This window comes from Podarcis melisellensis (assembly GCF_964234715.1).
Source record: "Podarcis melisellensis genome assembly, chromosome: 5".
NCBI classification, from domain to species: domain Eukaryota; kingdom Metazoa; phylum Chordata; class Lepidosauria; order Squamata; family Lacertidae; genus Podarcis; species Podarcis melisellensis.
The window spans coordinates 16,918,268-16,943,173 of record NC_138537.1 but is presented as its reverse complement, the minus strand read 5'-3'; the positions used below and the strand labels follow the sequence as shown (position 1 = coordinate 16,943,173).

The 24,906-nt window shown below is 40.7% G+C and overlaps 1 protein-coding gene across 3 annotated transcripts; it reads right to left on the bottom strand.

Moving 5' to 3' along the window:
* Window positions 1-151: 151 nt before the first annotated feature.
* On the bottom strand, window positions 152-24,879 carry PDCD10 (programmed cell death 10). 3 transcript variants are annotated; one of them, XM_081911416.1, is made up of 8 exons: window positions 24,801-24,879; window positions 14,080-14,291; window positions 12,984-13,037; window positions 9,363-9,480; window positions 8,799-8,925; window positions 5,305-5,383; window positions 4,720-4,802; window positions 152-660 (listed from the first exon to the last, which is right to left on the bottom strand). In XM_081911416.1, the coding sequence occupies exons 2-8, from the start codon at window positions 14,173-14,175 to the stop codon at window positions 579-581; spliced, it is 639 nt and encodes a 212-aa protein (XP_081767542.1). In that variant the 5' UTR covers window positions 14,176-14,291; window positions 24,801-24,879; the 3' UTR covers window positions 152-578. The 3 variants fall into 3 exon arrangements, with proteins under 3 accessions (XP_081767542.1, XP_081767541.1, XP_081767543.1); XM_081911415.1 differs by lacking the exon at window positions 24,801-24,879 and adding an exon at window positions 24,603-24,716; XM_081911417.1 differs by lacking the exon at window positions 24,801-24,879 and adding an exon at window positions 24,282-24,300.
* Window positions 24,880-24,906: the final 27 nt, after the last annotated feature.

Genomic DNA, 24,906 nt, shown 5'->3' with positions numbered 1-24,906 from the left:
GGCTGAAGGGGACATAAGAGAAATAGTTTCCCCTTCCCCTGCTATCATCTTTGGGATAATATTTTAAACCTTTGTGGATGTGAAAGACATGCACACCGCCCATTTCCAATCCTAAAAGATAATATAATGGAAACAGATTATACAGATAATCTAACAGATGTAAACTATTTATTGAATATTTGCCACCAATATCGTTAAATACATCATCTTGCAGTTTTTTTTGTTTGTTTTTTTGCTTTCAAGTTAAAATGTCAGAAACAGAACACCAAATATTTACAATTCTTATAAGGAATGTTACATAATGACACATTAAGGCGTAAATTCTTTTGGCTTATAATTCTGAAAAGAATGATAATAGCAAAAAAGTGATGCAAAATCTTCATCGTGAGATTATGATTAAGCTACAATGTTTTTACAAAAATATGGTGTAAGATGGCAATAAATCCCATTCAAAATCCTGCAATAGGTCCCTTCAACTGGGACTGATAATTTATACAGTCAAAACTTTAAAGTTTACATATAAAGGTATCCTATCCACCATTGAAAAGTACAGCTCTCAACATATACAGGTTTTTTTTTCAGGCCACAGTTTTGAAGGTCTGGAGTATCAAGTTGGTTTGATGAATTAGTCGGTTGGCACTTATGAACACATTTATTGCCCTGTTGTAAGAAACAAAACACATTTCAGCAGCAGAACGGAGACCTGAAGCCATCAGATAGAATACATTTCAAAAGTTATTCAAGTGGAATGGCACTAGTGTCAATTTCAATGCTGCTTATTTTTCAGCACTTACAACTCCAAGCAAGAATGCTGATCAATTGATCATTCAGTGCTAGAGAGGAGCAGCACCTGGACTGATAACTTGAAATAATTAGGTTGTTTGTTTGTTTGAAGTGCCCAATAATTAGTTTCTCTCCCCACAGATTTCTCTCCAACCAACTGAATGAATGACATGCAAAAATACTTCATTTGCACAAAACATTCCACATATTAGCACACCTCTCACCTCCAATTCTGAAATAAGGAACTCATTCACACATTCTTGCATAATAATAATAGTAATAATAATTTATTATTTATACCCCGCCCATCTGGCTGGGCTTCCCCAGCCACTCTGGGCGGCTTCCAAAAAAAATATTAAAATACTGTAATACATCAAATATTAAAAGCTTCCCTAAACAGATCCCTTCAATAAAGGACACAACGAGGAACACATCTTTCTTATTACCAGTGTGAGCAAAGAAAGTAAGATGGTCTTACCCATCTTAAATCCTGTTGCAAAGTTGACATATTTATGCTTCATTTTTGTGTCTTAAAAGTCTAACTTCTAAAGCATTATTAAGCTACTTTTCCAGATGTTTAAAGTGATGTACCTCATTTAAAAAACCCATGATAAAATAAAGAAGAGAATTATAGGAACAGTCCAAAATACACTGAGCAATAAACGCCTCAACTCTGTACTGACGAGCAAGTCCCTTTGCGGTAAATGTCTTTATTTATTTCATTAATCTATATACTGCTCAATTTCAATTTTCTCTAAGCAATGTAAAAGTAGCTGAATACATTTTTTTTAGAAGTTGAGACAAACTGAAAGTTTAAATCAGAATTCTGGAATTCTGTTAAAATGCCTGCTGGGTGGGGGGGAGACTTCAAAAAGTATGGAAGTTCAACAGAGAGGGGAACCATCTGAACGCAAATGGAAGAGTGCTCCATAAAATTGTGCACACAATACTGAACACACAGTTCCAGATGGATGCAAGCTATGCATCTGAGCCACGGCGGACCACTAACAGTGACTCTCCTACCCCAAACTTCAGTTATTGGCTAGGGAAATAATAAAACAGGTGGTCCTTGAGACATCCTGGATCCAACTTGTTAAAGGCCTTGTAAATTAACGTAAGAGCATTGAACCTGGCCCAGTAGCATATATGAGAATACATGGGCCTTATCCCTAGGTAAGTAGATATAAGGTAAAGGTAAAGGTACCGCTGCCGGTATGGGCCAGTCTTGACAGACTCTAGGGTTGTGCGCCCATTTCACTTAAGAGGCCGGGGGCCAGCGCTGTCCGGAGACACTTCTGGGTCACGTGGCCAGCGTGACAAAGCTGCATCTGGCAAGCCAGCGCAGCACACGGAAACGCCGTTTACCTTCCTGCCAGTAAGCGGTCCCTATTTATCTACTTGCACCCGGGGGTGCTTTCGAACTGCTAGGTTGGCAGGCGCTGGGACCGAGCAACGGGAGCGCACCCCGCCGTGGGAATTCGAACCGCCGACCTTTCGCTCGGCAAGCCCTAGGCACTGAGGCTTTTACCCACAGCGCCACCTGTGTCCCTAAGTAGATATAAGATTGCAGCCCAAATCAACCAAATGCCTGCCAAAAAGGTCTTACAGCTCTTGTGGAAAATCACAAAAGGGGCTGCTCTTCATCTCTAGAGGCAAGTCATTCAAAGGTCATGAGGACAAGGCAGTAAAAGCCTTAATTTTTTACTACCACCACTCTTGCAAAAACTGCTTGATTAGCCAACCCCAACTATTATATGGGGCAATATAAGAGGCGGCAGTCCCTTGAGTAGGTGGTTTGTAGGCAACAAAGGGCTTTATAGGTCGAACACTGCATAGTGAATTGGGCCTGGAAACAGTAAATAGCACAAAATTGACTCAGTGTGCTAATCCTATGGTGTTAGAAGGTGAGCAGAACAATTCTACATTGACACTTCCATGCCACCTTCAAGGGAAGTCCCACGTAAGAGCCATGGGAGCATTGTACACAATTATATTCCCCCCACCAACCAGTGTTATACACATTGGCCAGGATTCAAATAATTCCTTTTGGCAGCACCCAAATCCTGGCACATTGTCAGGGATGTTGTTGACTTTTTTCAAAAGCAGAGAACCCCACAAGCAGCAAACGTGAAAAATAAAAATTTGATAAGACCATAGCAGTAAAATCCAATGACCTACACACACTTGCAACCCCAGACAACTCAGCTTTTATGCTAAGTAACGCTAGAATGAATTAACAGTTAGTGAAGGCTATCAAACTTAAATGTGAGTGTTGCTTGGTGAGTAAAAGTGACTTTTTTTTTTTGCTTCATCCTCAGCTAAATCAATTTCACTTCTTGTTTGCAAATTATACCCAGTCACAGCATGTGTTAGTTTCACTCTTACTAACTAATGAATTCCTGGGCTGCCCAGTGTTTAACAAACCGGAATAATACCATATAGTAGTATAAACTTTAAATAAACTGAGCACTGTACAATGCCAAAGACTGGAGGAGTTTGTGTATATCAGCATTGTCCATTTAACTCCAACTACTATGAACCAGGTCAAGGAACAGATGGATTCTTTTCCTCCTCACTACCCAGAGCTAAAATCGCTGTTTGATAACTTCCATCACTGGCTGCTGTAGCTAGTCTTGTTGCACATGCTTCCCCTCATGTGCAGTACACCACTAAGGAGCAGTGAAAATGCATGCACTCCTGCAATGGCATACGTTAAGTGCCAACTGCAAGAAGGAACTGATCAGTTGGGAAAATGTGGCACAAAGACCAGACCAAGTGCCTATGTAGTTCAGCATGCTGTTTCCCACAGTGGCAAACTCTCTGAGTCCTCTTGTCCTCTCCCAAAGTTGTTCCTTAGCCACTGGTACTCAAGATACATAATGTCCTGGGAAAAGGATAAAGGCCTCTTGATTACTGACCAGGGACGCCCTTCCACCATTTTCTCCCAGTATGTGTTCCTTTGGAATGTATCGCTTCTATACAGTGGTGCCCCGCAAGACGAATGCCTCGCAAGACAGAAAACTCGCTAGACGAAAGAGTTTTCCGTTTTGGAGGTGCTTCGCAAAACGAATTTTCTATGGGCTTGCTTCGCAAGACAAAAATGTCTTGCGAGTTCCTGCGGGGGTTTTTTCCTCCCCCCCCCTTTTCTAAGCCGCTTATCTGCTAAGCCGCTAAAAGCCGCTAATAGCGCTAATCCGCTAAGCCGTCAATGGGCTTGCTTCACAAGACGAAAAAAACGCTAGACGAAGAGACTCACAGAACGGATTCTTTTCGTCTTGCGAGGCACCACTGTAGTTGGATACTCCATTTCAGCTATACAGGCTTATAAAATATCTAGACGGTCACAACTTCCATAATCTCTGAACATCAGCCATGCTGGCTGAGTCTGATGGGAGTTGGAGTCCAGCAACCTCTGGAGGACCAGTTTCCTCATCCCTAAAACGGCCATTAACTTGACCATATATGATAACTACTTTTAGGAGACTTCCCATTCCTTATTCCCCCTCCCCAAACAATCTGTCACAGCAGCATTAAATGTGTTAATTTTAGTTGGGGAATACTGGACAGTGTTGGAAGAGCAGAAGAAAACATGCTTGGATGATTTTTCCTGTTTTGAATCCATCAGGTTTGCAGCCATCTCAATATAAGCCATCAAAGGTTTCAGTATTTAAAAAAAATTCCTGATTCCCAAGAAAAGTTAATGTTAAGACTGAAAACATGGCAATCTCTATAGTAACAGGCCAATCTATTTTCGAACACTTGTTGAAGTGTGTTAGCAGAAAGTGAAGAAGTGCTTAAGACACTAGTCAGTGCAAACAATACTCGTTGATGATACAAAATATTTTAAATAAACATTTAGAAAGAAAGATGACAGGGAAGACATAGCAAATTCACCAATTCGAAAAATGAAAAGAAAAAAACCCCAAGCATACTTACTTTCCATCTTTAAAATAGGTTTTCAAAGTGTCGCTGAAACTTTTAGAGTATTTTACAAACTCTTTCTTTTGGTGCTCAAGTGCCTGAAATATACATATGCAAAGAGTCATTCAATCAAAGCCTCAACCTTCATAAAAAAAAATTTATTAGCCACTGGACACTGATTAAAAAGATAAACAGAAGAAAATAAGCATAAGTGCTGTGATAGCAAAATTCTGTTTAAGAAATGAAACGACTAACAGCAGTTCTGTAAATGCATCTGGGAATGTTTGTTTACAGCAACAAAATTCATACAGAGCATACAGTATTAGAAAATTATACTAAGCCTTAAATGTAGCCACTGCAGAAAATCCACAAATACTAAAAATCAGGCAGTAGGAAAAACTAGTAGCTTAGTGACAGAAGATTGGTTTTCATTCTGTTTGCTTCTTCCTCTGCAAGTTTATTTGTCTTAACTGCCAATGGTTGTTGAAATGATTTACAATTCCCACCACCCAAGCATTATAAACTGCGGATCCTTTAATATTTATAGTTAATATGTTTATATTTCTGACAAGCCAACATAGCAGAATTTAATTCACATACCCTCCGGTTCTGGTATTGATATTTCTTGAAGACATTATTTACTGTGTCAAGAAGTTCCTTTATTGCACTGGCGATGTCCCTATTTGGCAATGAAAAGATAATTGCAACATCTTTTAAAATTAGACTAACTCAATGCAGAATTTTAATCACTTCCAAAATTATGTCTGACATGTATTTCTAAAGGATTTGCTGTCTTACAGAATGAGTTTTAGATATGGCACAGCAAGAGTGAACACCAAGAACTAATTAGATTATATAGCATTTCAAAGTCCAAATTAGGTTTAATGCAAGCCTTCCTATGTGGAAAGGTAGCATCTGCTGGATTTAGAACTCGAGACAATAGTGTTACACAGCAGGAGCTCTGGACTATCCTCAGAATGATACCCTCCCTTCAGAGGAACTCTGAATATATACTATGAATAAAATGAACAGATATGAAAAAGTGACCCATGATTCACCTTAAACTATTTTGTGAGCACTGATCTCATGAATTGAGGCTGTTATCTTGTCCTACCTAAGTCTCTAGGCATTTAAATAAAGTTAAACCACCTGGAAGAAAACTGTCACAACAAGTATCATTGAAAGCAATTTGATGGCAGTAGCCCCTCTCAGAATTAATGGATACAATTTCATCTTGTTCTAACTTGGCAGAATTTAAGGTCACTCTACAACAAGACTAAACAGCCTTGCGCTGGGGCTAATAGAGGTCAGGAGAGAGAAAAGACAGTTAACACTATGATCTGTGGACAACTCTCAGGTTTTCACAATTACAACCAAAGCCACAGAATCCTCCCCAAAGTCACATGTGAAATTAAAATCATAGCCTGAGAAGGATTCAGACAAGCATCTACACCCAAGGCAGCAAGTGTGACAGTAAGATGTTTGGAGTAACTGAGCATATTCAGGTCTACTTCAGCTTCCTTGCAGTTCATCTTCAAAAATGTCTATCAAACTGCCACGTTAAACCCAAAGGCACAAAAGAGTTGGGATTATAATTTGGCAACTGAATTATAATTTGGGATTATAATTTGGCAATGGGTAGCAGGTCTTCTATGTTTACTACTGCACAACTGGGATATACTTTCCCATTTTTTAGGTTTGGGATTCTGTGGGCAGCAAGCTGTTCAATAACTCCCCCCCAAAAAAAAAAATTAGTTATGTCACACCAATCATGCTTGCAGCTGGTGACTTCAGCATAAGAGATTGTGGGAAAGTTGGGTTAAGAGGATGAACCTTAATGGGAGCTGGAGGGATTAATTAAGATTTGTGGAAGTGCTTTCTCTCTGATCCTAACAAATACTTCTCAAGGGGAGAAGAATTTTAAATGTATGGAGAGAGGGGGGCTTAACTACTTCAAATATTCTTGAATAAGTAAAGGAGTGCAACTGGGACAAGAAAATATGTGCTCTCAGTCTACCTGCTACAGCACCAGGCACATGATTTTTTGCACATTTTTTTCTGCCTATCTGGGAGCTCTCCCTAGGTATGCAGAGCCCCCTCCCTACTCAATCTGTGGAGAGCTCAATTTTGCTGCCCTGTGGATAGGCAAAGTGCCTTTAGCTTAACTAGTCAAAAGAATCATGGATCAACTTATACAGAAGTTAATTACACCAAATGAATCTCAAAACTAATTTGAAGTTGTTTTTTTTTAAAAATGGCTCCATTCAAATGAATGTGCAAGCTTAACTCTCTCAAGGACTGTGGCCTTTTACTTTCTCATCATTGCAACGCAAAAAGGGTTTTAAAGTTATAGTCATAAACATGGGAGCGTTTTTAAATATGCCATGTCACAGGGCACATCTAAATTGAGAGGCCATGCAAGCTCTGGATCAGTGCCTAGATGAGAGGGGCAAATTTTCTCTAAATTCTGGCAAGACAGACATTTGGGCCAGTGACCTGCATTCGATGGGGTTTTACTCCCCTTGAAAAACTAGGTTTGTAGTCTGGGGATGCTCCTGGACCCACCTTTTTTCTACAGGCCCAGGTGACCTCACTGACTAGGACTGCCTTTTAAAGGTAAAGGGACCCCTGACCATTAGGTCCAGTCGTGACCGACTCTGGGGTTGCGGTGCTCATCTCACTTTATTGGCCGAGGGAGCCGGCGTACAGCTTCTGGGTCATGTGGCCAGAATGACTAAGCAGCTTCTGGCAAACCAGAGCAGTGCACGGAAATGCCGTTTACCTTCCTGCCAGAGCGGTACCTATTTATCTACTTGCACTTTGACGTGCTTTCGAACTGCTAGGTTGGCAGGAGCTGGGACCAAGCAACAGGAGTTCACCCCATCACGGGGATTCGAACCACCAACCTTCTGATCGGCAAGTCCTAGGCTCTGTGGTTTAACCTACAGTGCCACCTGTGTCCCAGGATTGCCTTTTACTGGCTGATAAAGACAGTTATGATCATTCTGGACCACGATAGCTTGACCACTGTCACCCATGTGCTGGTAACCTCCAGGCTGGATGTCTACAACATGCTCTATGTGGGGCTGCCTTAAAATTGATCCAAAAGCCGCAGGTGGTAGAAAATGTGGCAGGTCAACGGCTCACTGGGGCAGGAGATTGTAAACAGATTATCCTGCAATAAATAACTGCATTGGCTGTCACTTGGCTACCAGGCTAACTTCAAGGCACTGGTTTTAACATATCAAACCCCATACAGCTTGGACCAGGATTCCTGAAATATCATTTCATCAATCACTATGCCCTGCAGAAAGCATCTTATTCAGAGTTCTGACACCTACCCTTTGGAATCCCCTCCCTTTAAATACTATGTTGTGTTTTCAGTGCCTACTGAAGACCTTCCTCTTCCCAGCAGCCTTTTAAGTAGAGATCTTTCCCAGTTTTTCATCTGCACTGGAACTGTTTCTGAGATGTTTTATTATCACTTGTTTTTTGCCACTGTGGGCTCTTTTGGGAGGAAGGGCAGAATATAAACTGATTAAATAAATAAAAACAGCTGCACATATGGGTCTTGGCACCATTGGAAGTCAGTCGCTTCTAGTGCCCATCATAGCTACTCTTTAGGTAGACACTGTGACAGCCTCTTTAGCCTTAAAAAACTTGATAAAGCTATAATGCAAACTGGCACATGGTTCCCTTAAGGTTAGAGGAAGTCCCTTTTTAAAAAACCTGATGCAATGCTTAAAGTACTATTATAAGTAAGAGTTTATTACGGCAAACAGGGCAAAATTGGCATTGCTGTCCATTGCCAAGTAACAGATGCTGGTTAAGCTGCTGTAGCCACTATTAGCACTGCAGCGGCTAATGTCTATCCACAGCTTGAACAACAGACAGAAAGAAAATTTAATTTTGAAGCAAAAATTCACAAGCACCATACACTAAAATGATAAAAACCATAATTTAAAAACACTACATATAAACTGTAAGCAAAAAATGCAAAGCGGGGGGGGGGGGGGGAGAGACCAGCATAAAATATAGGTTTAAGGAAAGTCTTCTGCTTGGATCAGCAAACTAGTTTAGACAGGAGCACTTACTTGATTGTCTGAAGAAACCTCACTCTGTCATTGATTTCATCTGGAATCTTACTGAGAATCTGTTTAAGTGCTCGTGCCTTTTCATTTAAGTCTTGGAATTCTGGCTCTGGCCTTTCAATCATATACTCTGAAGGGGGTGAGAGAGAGAAAGAAATTGGTTACTTACTGCAATAAGATTAGTTTTCTTTTTCAGTGGGATTTGAGCCTGGGTCTCCCAAAAAACCACACCAATGCACAATGCACATGGTGGGCAAGAACTGAACTATAAACCCACCCGGTTTTCCATCTTCAGTGTAAGACAATGTAGGTAACTGAAGTCCTAAGACATGTGCCTGACTGCCTGAAGGATGTTTGAGGGACATGTCAAAGCAGGATAAGCAAATGGTGCTCTAGGTGTATGAGGGGTATTTCAGAGCCAGTAAACAGAACAAAGTCCTGGATTTGCATTCAAACTGCACTTCTGTTGAACTCACAATTATTTTTCATCTCTTTTAAAAATAATAAAACACATTTCATGATAGAGTAGTTTTAATCAGCACAATCACAGAGGTTTAGCAGAAATACCTTCTACATCGTCAGCTGCCATGCGCAGGAGAGACTCAGTAAAGTTAACTTCAACACTTTTTTTCTCCAAAATTTTTATGATGATATCTTGTGTGAGACCTGGATTTTCCTTCTCAGCCTGCATTTCAAATAAGTTTTATTTATTTAGTACACCAACAGTCAATTTGCACGCAGTAAAAGATATCCAAGAATCACTACGGGTTCTAAATTCAAAATTATGTTTTTAAAAGCTAACCAAGCAGCACTGCATCATAATAAACATCCAGTTCTGCACCACCATTTTCTCCTTGAAAGGAAGACCTATATTTCTTGAACTGCATCAACATTTTTCATTTGTAACTTTGCCCAGTAAGCCATTTCATTTATTTCTGTGCAACATTTATTTCTATGCACTATAACAACCTTTCTTCTTCTTTTTAACCCAACTGAAATTAAGGGACAGACTTATTTACATGATTACATTTAAGTCCCTACAACATTATAGGCTGCACAGAATTAGGTACGTTCAACTTATCTTCATAGCTCTTATCTTTAGATACACCAGAATAACTTTTTCAACAGCTAACAATGTGCATATCTTGTAACAGTAACAGGAGATAATGAACTCCACAGAGGGTAAAAAGGAGCTGCAAAACCTCACATTTCCTACATCCCATGTCTTACACTTTCCTCAGAGTGCTTTTACAGTATTGATTTTTTAGCTTTTTACAGAGGATATAACATGAAGCAGTAACAGTCAACCACCACAGTGATGACTATACAAACTATGAAGTAAGATTGATACTTTTTGCTCCACACACCTGTGCCCAAATTCCTCTCAATTATAAACAAGGAAATCTGCACTCCCACTTCACATGCTTGTTTCTCAGAACAGAATCTAAAGGTAAACTCCAAATCCCAGGCCAGAGACAGGCTATCCTAGGCCACAAATACTGTATTGATCTTCTGTCCCTCCCTATCCCAGTCCACCAAGCTAAAGAATGGGACACCATCTCCTGCATCACCAAAAGAGGACCGCTAAGGAGACATCACAAAGTGCCCTTTCCCCTTTTACACTGGGAGGCCCGCCAGTTCAGAAGCCCAAGGCCGAATAAATTTATTGGCTTTAGTGGTGTGCAAAATCAGGGACGATTCACTCCCCGGCCAGCACCTCTTTAATCTTCTACCCTCGGGCAGAAGATATATCAGTCGTACCAACAGGCTAAAAAGCAGTTTCTATCCGTGGGCTGTTAGGCTGCTGAACGGAAAATAATATAGTGCAACTGACTTTCGGGGTTGGTGTGTTGTGCAACAAGCACACAGAGTGCAATGAGATCGAGTGTTTGTGGGGGGTGGGAGTCTCAGTTAATTTCATTGTACACAGGTTGTACATTGACAATAAATGCATCATCATCATCATCATCATCATCATCATCATTATTAAAATGTGCTTGTGAAGTAGCTCTCATACAAGCCAAACTGCAGCATGCAAGTCATTGCTTCCTGAACCAGCAGACCCCTACTCCCACCCCAGTGCTAGATGGAGATGCCCAAAGGACCTCTGTAGCATTAGCTTAACAGAAAGATGCCTGCCCAACCATAAAGGAAGATTCCAAAAACTCCCCAGACAGCTTATTCACTGCTCATCTACTCTTATGGGCCATAATTCAGAGAACCAGATTGCTAATTCTGGCTGCTCGGTGTGTCTTTTGATATTGTTTGCCTTTAAACAGTGGCCTCCCATGTTGCATGGCCAGCCTTTCAAGAAATTAAGGGGACTTTCAAAAGCAGTTTGCAATGCAGCATGGGAGAAAAGAGTACGTGTTTGAAGGGGGAAATTTCTAAGTACCAACTGGGTTTGTGAAATCTGTTGAGGGAAAATGCTGAAGCTTCTAGATTCATGTTCCCGATGTTGAACATAAAACCTTCCTCATTGAAGCATAAGAATATAGCTTCTTTTCCTACTGGATGAATTTTCTTAAAGCATTTCAGAGTGTCCACAAAGCCCCATAACCAGCTGCTTCCTAAAGTTAGCTAGTTAACAAGAGTGCTTTGCATCTTTCGCTTAAAGATACAATTTTCCCAGGTACACACTTGAGTCTTCTAAGTTGCCAAAATTTCTTCTTGAACCATGGCACACAAAAAGGAGTATAGTACTTTCAAAGCAAATTCTACTAATGCCATATCAAGAAGTATTTTAGTTCCTTGGCCCTGGAAACCAAGCATTTCAGAAGCCGTAATATCTCTACCAAAAAACAAAAAAATGTTGGGAGTGAAGTTGCTTAAGCTGGTGCAGTTATGCTTCAGTAATTCATGCCTACTTAATGACAGAAGGTAAAAGAAAAAACACTGAGCTTACAGGCTGTCAAAGTTAAACTGTACTCCTAGACAAGAAATGGGACAGTCTGAACATAAGCCATACAATTTGGCTGTATTTTCTTCATAACTTCTTATCCATAAATAAAGCCCACTTCTACTAGAAGAAAAAATGTGCAACTGATTTACAAAGAGTGCAATTGTGCTCATCCAAAATACAAGGTTGTAAGTCACAAGCTAAAAGCTTGTGGCAAAAGAGCACTGCTGATTAACGTTTACAATACTGATTAACAAGTAATTTTGATATGAAGTGTTTAACTATGACTATATTCCATTTTACGCATTTGTTAGAGGAATGATTGGTTTTCACAAAACAAAATCTAAATAATTTTATTTGAGACACTTGCAGTTCTTTTAAATGGTGGGCAAGGTCGCAGCCACACAGAATATAAAGCCATGCTTTCTAATTTCTTTGGTTCAAGCAGCAAATGTCCCAGGAACTACAATGAGTGGAAAAACTCATTGGACTTCCCACCATGCTCTTTGTGCTCTAGCCCAAAGAAGAAAACAGATACCAAGGGATAATCACAGCTGCATTTCTAGGCTCTTTAAGAAACACAGCCCAATAAATGCCACAGCAGTCTTTCCAAAGGGTGGGAAGCAAAGCTGGGCTAATTCCAACTCACTTCTCAGACCTCAAAACCAAAGCCAACAACAGGGTTAGCACTGCAAGGCTATCTCTGTTGTATCTCCCTTAAAGTACTGTGAGAGGGAACCTTTTAAGCCTTTTGCGACCAGGGAAACAATACAGTAAATGACAGGAAAAAGAGAGAGCATGAATGGGACCAGGTTTGAAATGGAAGACTGGCATACCAAGCTCAGAGAAAAGGAGCAGAATCTCCTTAACTGTCTGCAAATCTGGAATACATCACCAATGCTATAGGGCATAGGCATTTAACTTATGAAGTTAGACCAAGTCAGGGTATCTAGCCCAATACTTCAACTCTAGAAGTTCTTCAATGTCTCTGCAAAGGTCATTCACAATTCCTACCAAAGATACCAGAATTTAACTAGGACCTTTAGCATGCAAAGCGGATGCTTCACATCCGAGCTATAGCCAAACAGCAGATAGCTTTCTGCCTGTCTCAACCAGATGCATGCTAATTAGTGCAGGAAGTGGGATTTGTTTGGGGTCCCTAGGGAGAAGAAAAGTAATGGATCAGGACAGAACAAGACCAGTAGCTAAATCCGGTATGCAGTTAATCCAATTTTTACATTGCTGTATGAAGCTGATGTACAAATAGACACAATGTTAATTATTCTTACCTTAATAAAAGCTGCTCTCAGTGTCTGAGCTGCAGATAAATTTACTCGTTCTAGCTGCAAGGTGGAGTTAAAAGTAAATTGTTATACTAATATAAAACATGCAAAACAAAAAACACTTTGCCTTATGAAACTCCACTTCCAAATTTTCTGTCAACTTATTTAAGCTGATTCTATGTTTAAGAGTAGCAGGCACCGCCTCTCAGCTCAAAATTAAGGGTTCACACAGCCACTTACAAGCATAAAATTAGATAGCATGGTGATTTTTTGCTCTCTATATTCACATAGCAAAATGGTTCTGTGAATGGAGCAAAGACCTGAAAATTACTGGTTATCTGGTAGAATTTGACAGCTGGTGGAGAACCATTTCCACAAAGGCCAAGGTTTTGACTAACATACAGCCAGGGGTGGTGCAGTGATGCGTTGCAACAATCCATTCATAGGACAGACAGAAAAGGACTCCTAAAGATTTACAGTTGTGTTTAAACAGACTGAAGGGTGACAACTGGAACATAGCTTATTATAGACAGACAGAATGAGATGCTTATACTTCCAAGGAGTGTGTAATAATTGCAAAGATAATTTAATATTTATATATGATTTTCTTAAATGCACACCAGAGAAGGGCCGTTCCCTTGCATACTTAAACAAAAACAAAAGTTCCAGCTTCCTGGATCAGCAAATATTTCTGGATTTTACCATTTTAAAACAGGTCAATTCTGTGAAACTGCAGAAACATAGTATAAAACTTTCTGCCATCTCTGTGGCTGCCTAAAACCTGGATACTAATTAAAACCAACTGAGTTTACATTTCAGAAACTTGCATATGCTGAGAAGTATCTTGAGAGCATATAAGTCCTGAAAGGAATGCCAGAACTAAGAAACAAACTGGGGCCAAAAAAGTTAAGGTTATAGATATTGATTTCATGGAAATAAGCCAAGCCAAAGAAAGATAGAAAGCAGGACTCATTAGAGCAGTTTGTAAAGACTTGGTAGAAAATGTTAGCTTACCAAGTATAAACAGTATGTTAGGGTATCCTCTAACCTCCTGCTTCCCAAACACTGTAATACATAGAAAATCAACTAGAAGGCATGTTACCTCATTAAAGACAGGATACATAACAGCATAGAGAGGCATGGAAACCATAGAAGTGGTCTCTGCTTCATTCTTCATCTCTTCCATTGTCATCCTCATTCAAAGACCCACTCTTGAAGAAAATGGCTATCAAAGCAATGGACTTCTCATTCAATGAAGCGTTTCTTCTTTCTTCTAGTTGTATCAGAATGCTTAGAGCACTTTAAAAAACTACCCTGGAAGGAAGGAAGACAGAGAGAGAGAGAAAAGGTTTCATTATGATCAGTATCACCTTTCAGACAAGTAGTACTACCAAAAATGTAATGCAGAAGATTCCCCAATAAGCTCAGTTCCCTTCTAATCAAAGTTCAAATGTGCTGCAGGTTAGCTGGTGATCTGTATGCAATTAATGCAGTTCTTGAGGATTTATCACAAGTTCTCATTTCAGCCACTTTCTTGAAAAGAGCAATGAAAATGAGAAATGATGTCTTTAAAATGCTAAAGGTCAATACTATTTTTACAATTTATACAGTAAGCGTTCATCAGCGCTAGCAAAGTTAGTCATACATCCAACAGTGACTTGCTTGGAAAGTGATCGAAGAGACCCAAAATAGCAAGTAACATGTAAGCTGTATGTATGCCAGCATAATGTCATCTGCAAAGGTAATAGCTGATAGTCTATCTAATAGATTTACTATTTAGGTATGACTATGCTGTAATAAGTTTAAAATGTACAAAAAGCTACACAAACCTCTATGCTTAGGTTGCTTTAAAACAAACAAAAGTCTCAAACTCTGTTTTCATAAGGGTGTGCCAGCAACTGTTAGCTCAATGGAAAATAATGGTTCATGAAACCGAATCTGGTTTGAGATTCTCCACCCTACCCTGCCCAGCCCAGCCCAGCCCAGAGAACAGTGGACCTGAATTTCAAGTATTGGTAAGGAATTACTCCTATTTCACGGAGGATATGAAAAACTATGCTGGAAAAGCATTAACCAAGTGTATGCCTAAAAAAATTGATCTTAACAATTAAGTATGCCAACTCTGACACATCTGAAATATTTTTTCATCCTGGTAAGAAGTTTGTGGAGGACATATATGTTTCAAAATATCTATTAAATGGATTTTAATAATATGACAGGTAAAATTAATCTAGTCCATTGGTCTTCCACCAGTGACCCAGGCAACACAAGCGGGTTGCCTTCAACCCAAAGTGAGTCACAAAGCAACACAATCTCTTTTTTAGGTTATGTGTTAAACTGATAAGAGAAAAAGCAAGGAAGAATCATAGTACTGTAGAGTTGGAAGCGACTCTGAGGATCATCTAGTCCAACTAGTCCAAAATCGTGCAGGCCGAAGACTTGTTTCGTGACTGGCACGGGTCCAATTGCGACCATGTGGAGATCTCTGGATGCCAGGTTGGCAACTGACATCTCCAACTGGCTGGCCCCTCCAGCTTTTTTAAGCAGGTAAGCGGAAGAGCTTATTTATTGCATTTATATCCCACCCTTTTCTCCATGGACTACAGTATATGTTTTCCTCCCCATCTCAGTTAATACCTACAATGTCCCTAAGAGGTAGGCTAAGAGGCTGTGACTGGACCAAGGTCACCCAGTGAGTTTTATGACTTGAGTGGGGATTTGAACCCTAGTTTGACATTCTAATCACTATAACACACTGTCTTCCTAGAATACCACTATGGGAGAGCTATATAAATTAATTAAGTAAGTAAATAAATATAGGTAAAGCAAATCTGAAATATTTTCCTTTAAGCTTGAATTTGTTTTATTCTGGATTGTTTTATTTGATGTTTTAATGTGCTGTAAACTGCTTTGAGATTTTGTTTGTTTAAAATACTGTATAAACCCATATAGAAATGAGTAATAATGAAGATAATAATAATTCCCACAGCAAAAAAAAGGCACCTAAACATTCCATTGTAGCAACTGTAACCTAGGTTTAAGATGCCATTTGGCAATTGGCTTATATATGGGTTGTAACACCAACTCCAACCCCCTGCATTGCAGGAATATGCAGCTGTCCTGTATGGGTATTGAACATGCAACCTTAGTGTTATCGGCACCACTCTCTAATCAACTGAGCTATAAAGTGGTACAGTGGAAACTGTGAGCAAAGGAGATGGAAAGTAAGGGGGAATGAAGGGAGAAAGGGCAAAAGAAAGATTCAAAGTTTCCTAGATTTCAGGATGGACTAAAGGAAAGTGCCAAGTCTGAAAAGGTTGAAAATTACTGCTCCAGTTTCTACCAAATCACTTTATGATCCTGTCTCATACAAAAGCTAACTTCCATTATCCATGCATTGCCTCAGTCAAGAGCTCCTCTCTTATTTCCTTCACCTTTAAGTATAAAAACTCATTTTGAGGTTAATGTTAGCTGCACAGCCTCTGGAATGTCAGGTTCATCTAATAAGGTATTGAACAAGTACATTCACTCACCCAAGCATGAGTAAATGGGTAGGAAAATGGGGGGGGAGGGAGAGGGAGGGGGAGAGAGAGAGAGAGAGAGAGAGAGAGAGAGAGAGAGAGAGAGTGTTAGTTTAAAGTGATGCACATTGGACCAAAAATATTTCACATATACGCTCATGGGGTTTAATGGCCAGCAACAAGTCCTTGGAGTCAAAGTGGATAAATCAGTGAATACGTTAATCCAATGTACAGAAGCTGTGAAAAAGACAACTTCCATTATAGGGATCATTAGGAAAGGAATTGAAAACAAAATTGCAAATATCACAATACCAATTTACAAATCTATGGAGTGATCACACTTGCTGTAATACGCAGAGTTCTGGTTGCCTCATCTCAAAAAGGCAATTGTAAAGATGGAAAAGGCTCAGAAAAAGACAAGCAAAATGATCAAAGGGATGGAACAACCTCTATGAGGAAAGGGGCTTTTTTAGTCTAAGGGGGAAAGTGAGTAAGCGGAGATTTGGTAGCAGCGCATAAAATTATGCATGGTGCAAATATAGTGGACAGAGCAAAGTTTTTCATCCTCTCTCATAACACTAGAACTCAGGGACATCCAATGAAGTCGAACACTGGAAGATTCAGAACAAAAGAAAGTACTTCTTCACACAGCACACAGCCAGATGGGAGGGGTATAAATAAGAAATTTATTATTATTATTATTATTATTATTATTATTATTATTATTATTGTTATTATTATTGTTATTATTATTATTATTATTACAGTTACAACTCTGGAGTTTTCACCCACAAGTAGTAGTGATAGTTGCCAACTTGGATGGCTTTAAAAGAGGATTAGACAAATTCATGTAGGTTAAGCCTATCAAGAGCTACTAGCTACAATGTTCTACATCCACTGTCAAAGCAGCATGCCAGTTGCTGTGAATCACAAGTGGGGATTGTTATACTCTGCTTCTGCTTGTCTGCTTCCCATAGGGATCAGCTTAACTACTTTGAGAGCAGGATGCAGGACTAGATGGACCACTTGCAGGCTCTTCTTATGAGACATGAGGATAACCAACTCCACAAGTACTGCCTGCAAGGCTGGTTTTATCTAACCTCACGTTGAATTCAGCATTTCACTGGCAAAGAGAGGTTAAGTTTTGAAGAAGGAAGATGACATCTGTCTAGCTACACTGCAGTAAATTTACTGGTTTACAGACAAAAAGCTTAGGGGAAGCTACAGCAAGGCAATTAACCTTGACCAATTTTCTAATGTATATTCTCTCAGCATGCAAGCCAAATAGAAAAGCAAACAGAAGCTGGCAGCTGTGTATTTGGCCAAAGTACAAACATATTGCCAAGCCAAGTTGGCGTACACTATTTCTACACTTAGCTTTTTACAGAAATTAACACTCATGCTTTAGAAGAGACTGCAGCCTCCAGTCGGGATTTCTGAAAATAGCTGAAACTGGATTTCAAAATAACATTTTGGGCTAATGAAATGTACACCATTTTCTGCTCCCAATAAACTCTCAGGTGCCACAAAGCGCAATTACCTAAATGTGCACCAACATATAACAAACCTGTGTTTTTTCACCCCAATGGTAAAAGCAGTTAACACACTGCTGTAATGCACTGCAAATACCTGACAGTCGGTAGTGCACAGAGCTAGTAATAATAACAAATTCAGGTACTGGGCATCATCATCAGCCAATATTTAGGCACCTTGGCATTGGAAGAGCCTGGAATTTTTCCAGGACCAAACAGAAACATTAGCAACACATAAGCATATGAGAGCCCAAAATAATTTGTTTTACTTCTGTATTGAACTCAAATTTCAGGTATGCTTTCAGAGCTGAAGCCTGAGAGCACCAGACAAAATTATGAGCCAGGATGAGTCTTGAACAGAGCTAAATTTTCAGTTCTCAAGTACCAGCATCAAAAATCTAGGTGTGTAGGATTTTATCAGATCCCAAATTTTGAAGGGGAATATAATTAAATTAAATGAAGAATGAAATACTTCCCTGCTGGTTTGTTCTATCTGTTGGGGAGATATAGCAGTGCTTGGAGAAGACAGAAACAGGACTCTTAAAGGAAACTAACAATTATCCTAAATGGAAACTCACATACTATTGTCCAAAAATAATCTAACTTTTACGATTTGCATACAATGCTCTGTTTATACTCTTACTTGTACAAGTGTTCAATATATGGCAACTTCTTCAGTGCATACACAGTTATGAATACCATAATATTCAGCATTTCTCTATGTAATTATTTTGACCTAGTTTACCTTGATATGCCACAGGGGAAACTGCTATTAAGAACTACCTGCTCTTAATGAAGTCTGTGAGAAGATTTTCATTCCAGAAGAGAGCCTGTTCTCTAAGTCTCCAGAGAAGAAAGCACTAGCTTGAAATTTCAGTCCCACAGTTACTAACACCTTTCTTTGAGCTCTTTATGGAGTTACCTGCTTTTTTAAAAATTTAACTCTTATTATTTTATCTTATCACGATGACTAATGACTTACCAAACCCAGGGCAGGTACTGCCAAACCAAATCAGATCACAAGGCAGTTTACCACTTCTAATAGTAGCTAATTACAGCTGCTTAAGGGGGGAATGGGGCCCATCAACCTAAGAAGGTAGCTTATCTGGAAGAAGAAAAACTCTGATCCTAAAGCTCTGCTGACTTGCGGCTATACTCATGCGTGCGGAAAAACCTGTACTCGCTGCCTTTCAGGACACCTTTGAGAGAAGAAAAGGCTAAGGAGTAAACCCTATACAAATCTGGAGCAGACTCCCTAAGACGGTTGGGAGGAGTCCTGTACTCCTCCTTTTGGCAACTCCTGCAGCCAAGCTGGTGCCAAATGTTTTGCTCTGCTTTCCTTTGCACCACATCAGTGAAGCACCAGGTGAAAATGTTCATCTTTAACCAGGCATTTGGTTGATTGTCATCCAATGCCCTATTAAAAATGTGGGGGTGGCTTGTTTGTTTTTATTTTGATTATGTATTCTGTTTTTATATTGTGATTTAATCCTCTGAACTGCCCTCCGGATGCAGGGCAAAATATAAATAAATAATAATAATCTGGGCAGCCCAGGACCTCCAACCACATTGCCCAGGCCTGCGCCCTGGGGAGGTCACCTGGGTGCTGCTAATGCGGCAAAAACAATGCGGGAGGCAGCACATACGAGTTACCTGTCTCTGTAGCCACAGCAGGAGCTGCGATTTTCCAGCTGCCTGGTTTAAGCCCTGAAGTAGCAGTCCATTGCCCAAGACAGACGGATACCAACAACAGTTGCTTAGGAGGTGGTGGCAGAAATGTTTTCAGCACCATTTAGACATCAGTAAGTAACCTTCACCCATTCTTCTGTGCTTATCTATAAAACTATTTAGTGTTTTTTGGGAGAGCAGTGCTGGCCAAACATCATGAATTTAACAGAATGGCCCTCCATATTTGATTTTTAAGCACAATCCAGGATGTCCGTGTTGACCTCTACAGTGCTAGACTCACTTACCATGGAAAATGGCTGCCTAACTGCTACAGAACACTATCTGCTAATGATGTGCTACAGTCTGTGGCAAGAACAAGAAGTTTACATGGAGAACAACATTATCATTACTGTCACTTAATTCTACAACTTCCTACCCTTGGAGTCTGTCAAAGTTTAAGAACATTTCAGCAGTGATACAAAAACAGTAAACTGTTTAAGTGTCTGATGGTCTGAAATAAGCATGTTTATTTAAAGGCTAACACTTTTCTCTCTCAAAATACTAGTAAGCTGCCACAGTTTAGAAACAAGCAACAATACTTTTTGAATGAAAATAGCTTTTCTAACCAATTTTTTCTTCTGCAAGTATATCACTTATTTGCTTACCCATTATTTTAAAATTCTATATAAATATAACAGATTAGTTGCTATTATTAGATTAGATTTCAATTACAAAACTAATAAATAGATCTAGGGTTTTCATTAAGGGCAGTTCCAAATGAGAAGTTTCCTGGTGCACAAACACAGAGCTCTTCTTCATTTGTTATGAAGAATCCAGGCACCTTTCTTCAATGTTTTTTCTTTATTAAAAAAAAATAATAATTCACAGGGGACTATCATATGGCAAGATCCATCAGGACAGGCAGCTTAGGATGCAATGGATCTGTTTCAGCTAGTGTTAAGCCCCCAATCCCAGCTCAGCCAAATATGAGGAGGTGTAATTTGTTCTTCCTAACTGAACCGAAGCTATCTGAGCCAAGGCCAGTGTAAGTCCTCAAAAGGGGGCATTCCAATGGTGGGACTGGGGCAGGGGAGAATGGATTTAGGCTGGATCATAAGCTCAGTCACACAGAACTCTAATTTAAAGGATCATTCTCTCCCTCCACCAAGCTTAGACAGAGCTGTATCAGACCCACTGATGACCAGTGTTTGGATTTGGTGTAACTTTCTGCTGGCTTAATTTATACCGGCTTGCTTTCCATCAGTTTCTTGTACATAGGATTGCTCACTGTCACATTGCAATATAAATTTTCCCAACTATATGAACATTTACAAACAAAATTGTGTTTGTATTATTGAGCACTGAACTTTCCAGAGCAGAGACAATATTATTCTGGCACTTGGGGAAATGCCATTCTTTCACCAACTAGTACAGCTTTTAAAACAGAGCATCTTGCGTATAATGTGGCATCATAAGGATCACAAGCCACTTCTTGAAACTATCAGTAAAAAGCAATATAATTCATTACTCCTGCTCCCCCAGCATATCTGCACCTATTTTGTGTATCTTTAAAGTTTAATTATAAAAAATAATGAATACTACCAAGAAGACTACCTAAACCACAAAAAGTATAATTACATGGACATTCTGAATGGTGCGGGATTACCATTTATCTGTGACCCTAAAGATGACTAGCAATAGTAGCAGTGTTAGAAACTCAGATACATAAGCTAGGAGCCAAATGGCTCCTTAAACTTGGGTTTCAGTCGCCAAAATGGAATGTCTGGTTGCCATTTTTGAGCAAGACATCTCTAAAGTCTTATTTTTCAAATGAAGTACTGATTGTCATTGATTCTCGGTTAAATATCTGGCTAATTCAGATGACAACTGTGAGCTAGGTTGAGAATTTTGAGAACTTAGAGAAGAAAAGTCACTTGATCCAGGGACAGTCTACATATATTGCCCCATTCCAACCCCTTTTTCTGTATGGTGACTGCTCCTGCTCAGGCTCCATTGAAAAAGCATTTTTATTCCAGAAATTCATTCCGACTGCGCAGATACAGTATAACTGAAAGAATTCTACAGGATGTGTCCAGATCCAATGATCCCCAGACATGTACTTCCAGATGTAGGACATGTCAGGCACCATTCTGGCACCTAGGCATCTTCACTTGGTCACAAGTGGTCAATTGCCTGGTGCAAAATGTGTCTGGTGCCTGGCTAATTTTGAACACTGATAAGTAATGCCCTAATGGGAAAAGCAACATTTTGCTAATGTATGTTAAAAAAAATTTTTAAAAAAGAAGGTACATCAGATGGTAAACAGCTTTGTACCTGGCTATTTCTGTAGTCTTCATTAACTTATAAAAACTGAAAGAACATTCAAATCCATATGACATGGATCAGTTTCATTTTCTGTTTTTCAGATGCATTATGAGATAAACAGCCCATAAAAGAATCCAGGCAACTCAAAAGATCCAGGAACTGCCACTATCAACTGTATAAACACAAGAGTTTCATATAAATGAGTGTTAAGCCAACAAAGGCTTCAAATGGAATGAGCACCATTACTACACACTAGCTACTGTCATTAGATTAATCTCTCTTTACCATGAAGCAATACACTAAAGATTCAGCACCACTTTTTAAGAATCCTACCTCTAGACTTCAAGACTGCCTGTCTCACAATTTCAGTATACAGTGGTACCTCTGGGTACGAACGCTTCAGGTTACGAGCTCCGCTAACCCAGAAGTAGCTGCTGCTGGTTGCAAACTTTGCCCCAGGATGCAAATGGAAATTGCGTGCCAGAGGTGCGCACACAGCAGGAGGCCCCATTAGCGAAAGCACGCCTCAGGATAAGAATGGTTTCAGCTTAAGAATGGACCTCCTAAATGAATTAAGTTCGTAACCAGACGTACCACTGTTCAGTATTTACTGCCTGGCATTTGTCGCCAAACAGCCCTGTTCCCTGGCCATATTAGAAAAATGGTCTCTAAAATTCTCCAAGTCTCAGGATTCCAAAGCTGCTCAGCCTGGTCACATCATGATGGAGACACTCTTGCCTTCTCCAGCTAAAAAATGGGAGCCTTGGTTCAAAAGGCAGAGGACCTATCAATAACAATTTGTCTTTGACAGCAACCTGCATGCTCAGTTCAATGACTCCAAAGCAAACTCTTTAGCTACTGTACTCACTCTTCTTGCCTTCATTCTGCCATACTATACATGGTATAACCTGATAAACAAAATAACTAAGCTATGCCCAATGATGTGCGGCGGAAAATTTCCAAAGTGGAACGATTTCCTAAGTTTTATTTTTCCGCAACTCCCCCCCCCCATTTCATTAATTCCTTTGTGACAACGAATCATAGAATCGTAGAATTGGAAGTGACACCAAGGGTCATCTGGTCTAACCCCCTGCAATTTAGGAATCTCAACTGGATCATACATGACAGATGGCCATCCAAACTTTGCTTTAAAACTTCCAAGGAAGGAGAGTGAGTGCATAACATGTGCAGTATTAGGTAAACTTGACCATTTCAAAGTCTTCAGCTTTGTTTACTAAATATAAGCAAAATAAACATGCAAAGGTAGATCATTCTCTAGGTTATCCCAAATCTTAGCAATAAAGATGGAACATTTTCAATGGAAATTACTCTATGCAAGTTATCCTAATATGCCCCTCAAAAAGTACTCCCTCTAACTGCCTATATCTATTCTATTACCACCCCACTCAAGAATCCAACTCCACCCTCTTTTATCCATGCAAGAGAATGCAACAACTGCCCTTGCTATATCAGAGCAAAGGTCCCACCTAATCCAGCATTCTGTTGGAATCCCCTGCATCAAATGGCCCAAACCTATTCTTCGAGCCCTCCACCAAGCCATCTCTAACAAGCACACCAGCTCTCCACACTCAAGAGATGGACGCGGGCATGTCTACTGAAACAGATGAAAGCAGCAAAAACATACCTGGGCTACTTCCTGCTACGGGCTGTATAATAATACAAAACTCTTGACCGAGCGCCTACCTATGAAAGCTACTCCTTGCATGCAGTAAAGTGAGCACATGTTGGAAATGAGCACCCAGCCTTTTCCACGATATGCCAGCTTTCCTCCCCATGCCAGAAAGCATTAATAAAAGTAATAATAATAATAGTAATAACATGGCCCACCACATTACCACCTGAAGGGAGACAGTCTCTTTTCTTCTGCTATTTACACAAACCAGGCTTGCCTGGCCTATGCTGCTGCTCTCCTCTTTCGGCAGAGGGAGGAATACATTACTGCCCCCAACCCCCTGCAATATTATATTATTATTCAGCATAATTACTGGCATAATTTAGACAAAATACCGTCAAGGGGGAAAATTATATTTATTGTATCTATCTGCAAACACACACCCTCCCTTGCTTCAAGAGGACTGTCCCCCATCGAGACTGCTTCCTCTTCCCGGTTCTTCCCCCCACCCCACTTCTCTCTCTCCCTCCGACCTTCCCCGCCTACCCTTCATGTGTATTTGACCCCCCCCCCCAGCACGGAAGCCACCCTAGCCCCAAATCCTCCCCAACGGGACACGCCATACCTCCCCGCTTCGCAGCGCTGGCACCTGCTCCCCCCGCCCCGTCCCTCGCCTCCCAGGGAGACACACCGGCCTGGCCTCTCCCGGCAAATCTCTTCCGCTTGGGAGATCTCGGGTCGGGGTCGGGGAGAGGCCCTGCCCCTCCGGGGAGAAGGCTGGCTGGATGGGGGGACCTCTCCTGCTTGGGGTTCCTCCGAGCCTCGCCTGACGGGAAGCAACTAGGCCCCTCGCCGGCTCTAGCCCGGCCACGGGATTCTCCAAGGCCTCTTACGCCTCCGGGGCGGCGTAACCTCTGCGGCACGGCTAGGCCCCGCGCAAACCTACCAGTGACCCCTGCGGACATTGCCGGCGCTAATGATAAGGGTAATAGGAATGGCTGAGGTAAACGACGACGACAACGGCGGTAAAGGCCGCCGGAGCCGCAGCAGTTAAAGCTCCTTACCTCCCCTCCCTGCCCCACCCGCCCCTCGAAGCCTTTTAGGGCTCCCGAGCGGGCTCCGCCGTCGCTGCTCCCGGAAGTACCAGCCGGAAAGGAAGCGCCCTCCTCCTCCTCCTCTCGCCAGCCGCCGCCGTTACCACACAACCAGGCGTTGTCCGGAACTAGCCGGCGACCGCACGGGCCCATGGG

Coding starts and splice junctions, on each gene's coding strand:
- PDCD10 (XM_081911416.1), bottom strand. CDS start 14,175: ATGAGGATGACAATGGAAGAGATGAAGAATGAAGCAGAGACCACTTCT. Junction 13,038..14,079: donor TGTATCCTGTCTTTAATGAG/GTAACATGCCTT, acceptor TCCACCTTGCAG/CTAGAACGAGTAAATTTATC. Junction 5,384..8,798: donor AGGTTTCTTCAGACAATCAA/GTAAGTGCTCCT, acceptor ATTGCCAAATAG/GGACATCGCCAGTGCAATAA.